At 61.6% G+C, this 10,013-nt stretch overlaps 1 protein-coding gene across 5 annotated transcripts; it reads right to left on the bottom strand.

Moving 5' to 3' along the window:
- Positions 1-1,365: 1,365 nt before the first annotated feature.
- PARP6 (poly(ADP-ribose) polymerase family member 6) lies at positions 1,366-9,437 on the bottom strand. 5 transcript variants are annotated; one of them, XM_058033226.1, is made up of 22 exons: positions 9,361-9,437; positions 8,520-8,597; positions 8,321-8,415; positions 7,044-7,104; positions 6,826-6,916; positions 6,666-6,732; positions 6,288-6,437; positions 5,912-6,065; positions 5,283-5,336; positions 4,831-4,926; positions 4,653-4,745; positions 4,449-4,574; positions 4,285-4,350; positions 4,074-4,141; positions 3,796-3,844; positions 3,276-3,385; positions 3,110-3,182; positions 2,870-2,939; positions 2,420-2,499; positions 2,259-2,322; positions 2,050-2,134; positions 1,366-1,972 (listed from the first exon to the last, which is right to left on the bottom strand). In XM_058033226.1, the coding sequence occupies exons 1-22, from the start codon at positions 9,361-9,363 to the stop codon at positions 1,870-1,872; spliced, it is 1,836 nt and encodes a 611-aa protein (XP_057889209.1). In that variant the 5' UTR covers positions 9,364-9,437; the 3' UTR covers positions 1,366-1,869. The 5 variants fall into 5 exon arrangements, with proteins under 5 accessions (XP_057889209.1, XP_057889206.1, XP_057889207.1 ...); XM_058033223.1 differs by having other exon boundaries at positions 1,367-1,972; positions 3,276-3,388; positions 5,885-6,065; XM_058033224.1 differs by having other exon boundaries at positions 1,367-1,972; positions 5,885-6,065.
- Between the last annotated feature and the right edge of the window lie 576 nt (positions 9,438-10,013).

The raw sequence follows: 10,013 nt of genomic DNA, 5'->3' as shown, positions 1-10,013 counted from the left end.
CCTTGGTTGGTTCTTTGGAGCAATTGCTGCTGCGTCCACCCCAAACACAACACCCTTTATGGCCAGCTCAGCTCCTGCTGGGCTGGAGCACCCACCAGCATTTGGTGAAGCTGGGAGAGCACCATAGGCATCTCTTTTATTTGCTTTTTCACAGGAATTGCTATTTTTTGGAGGAATTCACCCTGGCTGCAGAGGGAATCAGGACAGGATACAGCCCTGTGGTTTCACTGATCTTTCCAAGGGACAGAGAGAGGAGCTTCAGAGAGATGTGGCCATGTCCCATGAGATAGCCCTTCGCATTGTGGGTACAGCTGAGTGACTGCCATGATCCCAGGAAAGTGACTTATTTTTTATTTGAGGAAAAATCCCCAGACCCCACAAATTTAAGCAACTCCCCCACCAAGGGGTAGGTGGCAGGGCCAGGGGTGAGGGAACAGCCACCAGCCCAGGTTTGGGTGGCTCTTGGATACTTGGAGCAGCCAGTGTGGGACACGTGGGGATAGCCAGATGGTGGGATCCAGGGGGACAGAGGACAGGGACATGCCATAAGTGACACTGAGTGAACCCATTGGTGTAATGAACCTGTCAGGACTCAGGGGGTGACTCCAGGATAATTCTTAGATCAGTTCTTAAATTCCATCATAAATCTTGGCTGAACTCATGGCCTTGTGCTGCTGTGACTGACCTGGAGAGCCCCTGGACTGTGGGGACCAGCAGTGCCCAGCCCCCTCTGCCCACCCTGAGCCCTGGCAGCCTCTGGGCTATCTCTGCTGAGTTTCTATCCAGGTTTGGGTGTAGCAGGATGCAGCTGTGCTGGCACTGCCTCCGTGTCCATGGAATTACTGGGATGGGCTTGGGCTGAAACAAAATGCTGTCCCTGGGAGGTTCCTTCCCATTAGAATCTCTGCTGCAGCACCAGTGCCTGGGGGGCTGCTCTGTGCAGTCCCATGTTCCCATCCCTGAGGCACAATCCCTTCTCCATCGTGTTCCATCTCCACAGCACCATCCCTTTGTGTGATGGGGGAGTAGCTCCCTCCCAGCCCTATCCCAAAGCTGTATCAATTCTCTCTGGCACTTCCCCAGCATCCCATCCCTTCCCCTCAATCCTATCCCTTCCCTGTGAAGGGATTCCTTTCCTTTCTGCATGATCACCCTTCCCCTCAATCCCATCCCTTCCCCAAGATACCATTCCCTTGTTTCCCACCTCTTCTCCACAATCCTATCGTTTTCTCACAATCCCATCTCTTACCTGTGCCCACATCCCTCCCCCAGGTTCCAATCCCTTCCCTGTGCCCCTATTCCTCCCTCACACTACCTCCCCCTCCCTTAAATCCCACTCCTTCCCCATGACTCCATCCCATCCCTTTCCTGTGCCCCTTTCTTCACAATCCCATTCCCTCCCTGTGCCCCCATCCCTTCCCCAGCATCCCCTTCCCACACCCCACACTTTAATTCCAAGTTAAATCCACAAACACTGATTCCTTTTCTCTTTTTTTTTTTTTTTTTTCCTATGTTTTTGGGTTTGTTTTGGTTGTTTGTTATTTTTTTTTTTTGCTTCAGTTTCTCATCGTTGATAAAAACGCCGTCGCTGCCAACGCCAGGAGGGGCCGTCCCCAGCCACGCTGGACCCACGGCTCCTTCTCCAGGCTGCCACAGACTTGGGGACAGTGGGAAGGGGACAGGGAGGGGATGAGGGACCGCTGAACCTGCCTGGTGCTCACAGGTGCCCAACGCCTATGTACAGGTGGAGCCGCTGGTGCTGCCCCGGCTCTGCCCTGCCCGGGGGGCTCAAAACCTGCTCGGCCCCTGCCCAGCCTTGCCCGGGGGCTCACTCGGTGCCCGGGGGGTCCCAGGGTGCCACCGCCACCATCAGTTTGTGTACACCTGAGTCCCGATCACACGCATGATCTCCTTCTGGATTTTGGGGTCCTGAGTATTGATGTTGGCATCTCCCACTTGGCCATCTTCGTACCTGCAGGAGGAGAAGGGGGTCAGGGGGGTTCTGGGGGGGTCCCGCAGGGGCGGCAGGGTGGGCACAGCCGGACTCACACAAAGAAGAAGCGTGTGCACACGTGGTCCGAGACAGGGCAGACCCAGATGTTGCCGTGTTTCTGCAGGTCCTTGGAGGTGATCACTGCTGGGGCAAGGGGCTGTTGGAGGTGGGATGGGGGACAGAGGGCCTGTCCCTCCATCCCTCCACCCACCTGGTGACCCCAGAGGTGCCTGTCCCCCCCCATTATCCCCCCACATCCCGTCACCTTCGCAAAGCGCGATGCAGTTCAGGTTGCGGCTCTGGAGGAAGCGGGACTGGATGGAGCGGGTCTGTGGGAAGAGCAGCCTGTGTTAGCACCCTGTCCCAAACACCCATGGGTGCCATGTCCCCATTCCCATCCTGCCCCGGTGTCCCCTGGCCCATCACCTGGGGGATCGTGTTCATCCGGTTGTAGCGCTGCACCAGCTCATCCTTCGATGGCATCCGGTGCTGCCCTTTCCCCATTCCTGTGGAAGAAGCAAGGCAGGGGCTGTCAGTCTCTCAGGGAACACTCTGGAGTGACACAGGGACACATGCCACAGACAAGGATTGCCACCCTCAGTGTTCCTGAGCCCTGGGAACCCCCCAAAAGTGTGTGCAGCACCTTCTGAATCCTAGAAAATGCTGAGGGTTTGATTCTTTGGAGTGTGGGAAAGCCCCATCCTGGCTGGGAAGAGGCTGGTGTGATGGGATGGATATGGGATGCTGCCACTCCTGAGCAGCTTCTCCAGCCAGCACGATGCCAAACCTCCCCAGGCCCATGCAGGGAGTGGGAATGGGAGCACAGGCAGGACCAGGCAGCACAGGCAGGACTGGACAGTGCAGGCAGCCTCTTACCTGAGTATCCAAAGGAAATACTGGAGATGGGGCTCAGATAGATGCCCTTGCCATAGGCTGCTCCATGCAGCTTGCAGGAAAATACCAGGGTGAGCATGGTGGGATCACCCCGACAGTTGAGGCACAGTGGTAGTGGAGGAGGCCTGGCACTTCCCAATGTCTGCTCCCTCCCTGCCCTCCTGCCCCTTCCCTGCCCCCCTGCTGCCCTGGGCGTGCTGGGTGCAGGGAGCAGCCCGGTACCTGCAGTTTGGTGTAGGAGGCGTTGACCAGCCCGTTGCGGAGGATGGAATGCCAGTTCTCAATGTGAGAGCCACTGCAAAGAGCCAGCCCCACGTCAGCCATCATCATCCTCAGCCCCAGGGCACCCACCCGGGGGGCTCCCACCATCCCTGCCCTGGGAACTCACTGAAAAGCGAAGGTGCTGCCGTAGAGTTTCTTGGCCGTGCGGAACCGAGCTTCCTTGGCCGGGGGGCTGCTGAGCAGGAGGAACTGGTGGGAGGTGTGCATGAACTTCAGCTGCTACCAGGGCAACGGGAAGAGCAGCGGCAGTGCCGGCAGGAGAGAGGACGGACGGACAGACAGACAGACAGACAGAGATCATGCACGGCTGCCGGGCCCGGGTTCCAGCCCAGCCTGGCTTTGGTGACTCCAAGTTTGCCAGAAGGGTCCTTTGCATCCCTGTCTTGTCCTCATCCCACAGCCTGTGTCAAACATCCCCCTTCCTATATCCCTGTCCTGACTCCCCTATCTCCCAGGCTAGAACCCCACCCTGAGGGATCCATCCCACATCCCAGACGCTTCCATTGCCCGTCCCATATCCTTACACGCCTCATCCTGTATCCCATCTCCTGTATCCCTCCATTCCACCTCCCATATTCCACACCCTCCATCCTGCACCCCACCTGGAGCCTGGCCTGGCCCCTTACCCTGCTGAGAGGCAGCTTGACAATGTGGGATCTGTTGCTGGAGATTATCCTTGGGAAGAGGAGGAGGAAGAGGAGAAGGAAGAAGAGGAGAGTCAGAAAAGGTGGTCCCAATCTGCCCTGAGATCGTTAGATGCTCGTGACCCCCCCAAAAGAAACATGATGAGAGGGTTGTGCCCCAGATACCTGGCTGTCCCCACTCCATCCCATGTCCTGGGGAATGTGGGGCAGTGGGAGGGACAAGGGGCAGCAGGAGAGGGCTGCAGCACCCTCAGCCTTACCACTGCAGGAGGGGATGTGCCAGGGGGTCCAGCTTGTCCATCTGCTTCTTGATCTCCAGGTAGGACCCCTGGCAGAGGCAAGATGGGGTGCAGGTGGGTCTCCTAGCACCCACCCAACCATGGGCAGATGGAGATCAGCACCAAAATGCCACTCCCAGCTTGGATCCCACACTGGGGAGGTCACATGGGGCTGTGGGACCACGCCACGTACCTGGGTCATCTCCCGGATGGACATCACACTGTCCAGGGCCTTCTGCAGCCGCTCGTAGTTCTTCTTCTGCACATGGGGCAGGAGAGGCATGGCCATCAGAGGGGTCTTTGGGCTCCCCATCACCCCCCGGTGTGAGGCAGCATTGTCCCCCCCCCAGAGCTTACCTTGGGGTTGAAGGCCAGAGTTTTGGGGTCGTTGGGGTCCACCACGGAGGGGTAAGGCTCGAAGATGATGCTCTTGCGAGGGGACTCGAGGGCAGCGCGGCACATGGCCACCAGCAGGTCCACCACCTTGGGGCAGAGCAGGGACTGAAGGGACAGCCCAGCCCCCCAGGGGACTGGGGGAGGTGACACCGTGCCCAGCCCTACCTCGGCACCCGTGGCCACCTCCTCGGCCGCGCCGGACATGACGCCCAGCGTGTAGAAGGAGAAGACGCAGAGCTCCCGGGTGCACACGGCCGGCTGTGGAGGGGACAGGAGGGTGCTGAGTGTCAGGGATGGTGACACAGGGACACAGCCCGCACCTGGCCTGGCCCTGCCACCCCACCTTCAGCATGGAGCCGTTCTGGAAGACGTGCTGCTCGTCACACACCACACAGTACTCGTTGAGCGTCGGGATCCGCTGCTCTGCGTACTTCATGATCTGAGGGCAGGATGGGGGGAGTCAGGCCCTGCTGCAGGCACGGGGCTTGGGGGATGCTCCAGGCAGTGGGATGGGGATGAGTGGGACTCTGGTCAGCGGGGAGGATGATATGGGCAGTGGAGTGGGGATAAGTGGGATGTGGGGCACTGGGGAAGATACTCTGGGCAATGGGATGGGGCTGAGTGGGATGTGGGACAGGGAGAGGGACGCTCTGGGCATCAGGAGAAGGATGAGCAGGACATGGGGTGGTGAGGAGAATGCTCCAGATAGCAGGACATGGATAAGTGGGAAGTGGGACAGTGGGGAAGGATGCTGAGGGCAGCAGGCTGAGGATGAGCAGGATGCAGGACTCTCACCTGCACGAGGAAGCCGTACTCCAGCGTGGGGATGTTCTTGCAGTGGCCGCCGACCTGCGATGGAACCAGAGTGGGGCCAGCTGCGTTATCCCCCTTCCCACACAGCCCCAGCTCTGCATGGCACGGGCACCCCCAGCCCCCCAGGACCCCCAACACACCAAAACCCTGGCACAGGAAAACTCCTGAGATTCCAGCGTGCCCTGGCACAGTGAGACCCCCAACATGGCAACCCCCTCCCAACACAGCTGGACCCCCAACATCCCAACACCCCCAACACAGTGGGACCCTTGACATGCCAACACCCCCTGGCACAGCGGGACCCCCAACATGCCAACACTCCCTGAGACAGGAGGACCCCCAACATGCCAACACCCCCTGGCACAGCAGGGATGCAGCACCACGAGTGGGGTAAAATCCCACTGGACCCCACAGCCAGGCTCCAGCTCCCCAGGATCACCCAAGACTGGAGACAAGAAACCCTGCACGGGCTCCCCCCATCCCATGGGGGTCCCAGCACCCCAAAATAAACAATCAGACCCCAGAGGAGCCCCTGGGAAGGGGAAAGAAGAGAAAAGCAAACCCCAAGGCGGGGTGGCACCCACCAGGATGTTGAAGGGGGCAACACCTGCCTGGGTGCTGGCGGGTGGGTACCCGAAAACCTCCACCTTGGGGTTCTTCACCATGCAGGACACGGAGCGGTTCATCAGGCGGTTCACGCGAGGCTCGGGGATGCCCAGTTTGCCCTTCAGCACTGAATCTTGGATAACAGGGAAGCTGGGAGACCTGCAGGCACAGAATCCCCCTGAGTACCTGTCTGTCACCATTCCCTGCTCCTCCATCACCCAGTGCTGAATCCACCCATCAGCTACTCGTTGGGAGCAACCTCCACCTGCTTGGGATCTGGTAGGGAGCAGCAGCATCCAAGTGGGGAAACTGAGGCACAGTGCCAGGCCTCACCCAGGATGAGGGGATGGAGGGCTGGTGGGGACAGCATAGGGACCTTACTTGGGGATGGGTGAGAAGATGCTGAGCCCAGCACGGAACTTCTTGATGGTGCCGCTTGTCTTGAACCAGCTGTGCCGCTTCTCCTGCTGGGTCTTCAGGAAATCGTTGCTGAGATGTTTCCATTGCTGGGATGTGAACATGCCCAGGATCCTGGCAAACAGGGAGGACAGCACCCATGGGTGTTTGGTGGTCCATGACACCCCCAGCCCCTCCTCTTCCCCACACACAGATGGTGGTGAGCCTGTCAGAGGACTGTGTGGTGTCTAAAAGGTAGTGGCAAGGGGACATGTGGCACGTGGCCAGTTTTGGGGCACAACAGCGACTCTGTGACCCACCCCACCCACCACCCTTGGGTGCCCACCATGTTTCAGCTCTTACTTCTTCAGCTGCAGACCCAGCCCGAAGCCCTCCTTGTTGGACGGCTGGAAAACCTCGATGGACGGTTCTGTGGGCAGAGAGGAGGATGAGGAGCCATGGGTGCTGCACTGTGCCTGTCCTGAGGGCACAGGGACCACGCACCCCGCCCGTGCCCACTCACCGGGGCCATCGAGGTACTGGGACAGGGAGAAGCGCAGGCGGAGGACGATGGGCTCCGTCCGCAGCACCTTCCACGCCGTCGCCACCTCCTCCTGCCAGGGCACAGACACTTTGGCACAGCCACGGGAGCTCCACCCAGGCAGGGACACCTGGAGCCCCCCTGGGTGCCTGTGCCCACCCCCCCATGCCAGCAGTGCTGGGGAAACCCCAGGGACTCACATCGAGGAAGCTGATGTTCACATGGAGGTCGATGTCCACGTCATCGATGGTGCCATACTCCCTGTGAGGACAGGCATTGCTGTGGCACGGGGGGTGGCACAATGCTGGAACAGTGGCCTGGTGCCCACTGTGCCAGGGTGGGCAGGCTCGAGGGACAGGGACATAGCACTTGTGGCTCCCCACGTATCAAGTGTGTGCATGGGGGGAGTGCCCCGAATGTGGATGTGAACCTGGGAGTGTGACAGCACAGCCAGTGCTCAGGGGGTGGCATGGCCAGCTGTGCTAGGGGTGCCATGGCTGAGTGCCTTGGGAATGGCACAGCTGGATGGCACAGCTGGTTATGCAAGGGTGCCACTGGGTGCTCCAAGATGGCATGGTCAGGTGCCCGGGAATGGCACTCCTGGATGCCTGAGGATGGTGCAGCCAGGTAACCCACGGATGGTACTGCTGGGTGTCTGGCAATGCCACGGCCAGGTGACCCAGTGCTGCCACAGCTGAGTGCCCTGAATACAGCACAGCTGGGTGCCCAGGGATGGCACAGCTGGGTGTCTGAAGATGGCACAGATGAGTGCCTGGGGCTGCCTCAGCTGGATGCTCCACGAATGCCATGTCTGGGTGCCCAAGGACAGCACAGCCAAGTGCCCAGGGGATGCTGTGGCCAGTGAGCTGGGGAGGGTATGTCTGAGCAATGTCAGCCAGGTGCCCTGGGGATGCCATGGTCAGGTGCCCCAGAGATGGTACAGCAGGATGCCTGGGGATGCTGTGGCCAGATGTTCTGGTAATACCATGGCCAGGTGTCCCAGAGATGGCACAGCAGGATGCCTGAGCATGGCACAGCTGGATACCCAAGGACAACACAGCTGAGTACCCCAGGGATGGCACAGCTGGGTACTCAGGGACACCACAGCTGGATGCCTGGGGATAGCACAGCTGGGTACCCAGGGATAGCACAGCTGGATGCCTGGGCATGGCACAGCTGGGTACCCAGGGATAGCACAGCACAGCTGGGTACCTGGGGATAGCACAGCACAGCTGGGTACCTGGGGATAGCACACCTGGGTATTCAGGGATAACACAGCACAGCTGGGTACCCAGGCATGGCACAGCTGGGTACCCAGGGATAGCACAGCACAGCTGGGTACCCAGGGATAGCACAGCACAGCTGGGTACCCAGGCATGGCACAGCTGAGTGCCCAGGGACAGCACAGCCATCCTGGCACAGCCCAGCTCTGCCCCTGTGCCTGGCAGTGCCCGGGGCAGGGCAGCAGGGCACCCACCTGACGGCCACGGCATTCTCGCTGTAGATCTCCTTCACTGCCTCGATGTCGGCGTCCAGCTGCGGGTGCCGGTACAGGTCGGCGGCGCAGGTCCCCTGTGGCACAGCACTGTCACACCCAGAGCCTCCCCAGGCCTGGCAGGGGGCTCGGGCTGGGGGTCCCTGAGCCCCCCGTGGCACCACGGGGTCCCACCACCCACCTGCACGCCATAGAGGAACTCCTCGGACTCATTGTCCCCGTCGGAGTCATCGTCCGTCCAGTACTGGCCCTTGAGGTCCTGGGGACACAGGGGTGGCAGGCAGCAGGGACGGGGGACAGGGGTGGGGAGGGGATTGGGGGAGCACATTAACAGGGAGGGAATGAGGGGGAGCAAACTCGGGGAGCTGGTTCTGGAGAAGGGTTGGGGGCGGTGGGTTTGGGGAAGCAGTTAGGGGGAGCAGAAGGATAGGGAGAATGATAGGGGTTGGGGGGAGTGTTTGGAGGCAGCAGGATGTGGGCAGCGGGATGGGGGGAGCAGGACGGGAGGAATAATTTAGGGGGCAGTGGGATGGAGGAGCAGGTTGGGAGAGGGAGGATGGATGGAGCAGATTAGAGGGGAGCAAGATGGAGACAGCAGTAAGGACCAGCAGGACGGGGACACTGGGATGGGGGAACAGGGGGAGAACAGGATGGGGGAGCAGGATGGGAACAGAGGGACGGAGGGACAGTGTGGGGGAACAGGACGGGACAGCAGGATTGGGAAGCAGGATGGAGGAGCAGGATGGGAACAGCGGGATGGAGGAGCAGGATGGAGGAGCAGGACGGGCACTGCGCACGGAGCTGCCGGGGATGCCCGGCCGATGGCGACGCGGGGGTCCCTCCTCCTGCTCCGGCCCCATCCCCGCCCCGAGCCGGGGGACCCCGGGACACGGGGGGACACCGAGGGCCGCTGCCCCTCCCCCGCCCCGGGCCGCCGCGGGCCCGCCCCGCCCCCTCGGCGGGCGCGCTCCCCCCGCGGCCGCGGCCGTGTCCCCGCGTCCCCTCCGCGCCCTGGCCCTCACCATGTCAGCGCGGGCCGGCCGGCGCGGGCACGGCCGCCATGCTGCCGGGGGGCCGCGCCTGACGTCAGGGCCGCCGCACCGCGTCACCCCGCGGCGCCGCCATGACGTCACCGCCGGGGACCCCCCCGACACCCCCCGAGCCGTGAGGGGCGGGGCAGCGCCGTGAGGGGACGCGGGGCTGGGCCCGGGGCCGGGTGTGGCTGTCCCAGGACAGGGGAGCCCGTGCTGGGTGTCCCTCACAGTGACCCCTCCATCCAACGTGGGTCCCGTGTCCCCAGCACAGGGTGACCATTGTGGGGCCCCTCCCTGTCTGTCACAGCCCTCCCGCAGCCCAGCCCGGTGTCCCCAGCGTCCTCAGTGCAGGGTCCACAGTGTTCCTAGCACAGTAACAGTATCCCCAGTGTCCCCAGTGCAGAGTCCAGAGTGTCCCCAGTGCAGCTCCTCGCCCCCTCAGCACAGGGTGACCATTTTTGGTCCCCTCCACGGACCTCAGGGTCCCCAGTGCACCCGGTGCAGAGCCCTCTGTGGTCCCACACAGTGACCATTCTGGGTCCCCAGGTGGCTGTCACAGTCCCTACAGTCCAGCACAGGGGCTGAGTGCCAGGGCCCTGAGTTAATGGCACGTCCCCAGTGTCACCACGGTGCCAGTGTGG

The sequence above is a fragment of the Melospiza georgiana genome, chromosome 13 (genome assembly GCF_028018845.1).
Source record: "Melospiza georgiana isolate bMelGeo1 chromosome 13, bMelGeo1.pri, whole genome shotgun sequence".
NCBI classification, from domain to species: Eukaryota; Metazoa; Chordata; class Aves; order Passeriformes; family Passerellidae; genus Melospiza; species Melospiza georgiana.
The sequence above is the reverse complement of the archived record's forward strand: the minus strand, read 5'-3'. Positions and strand labels throughout refer to the sequence as shown.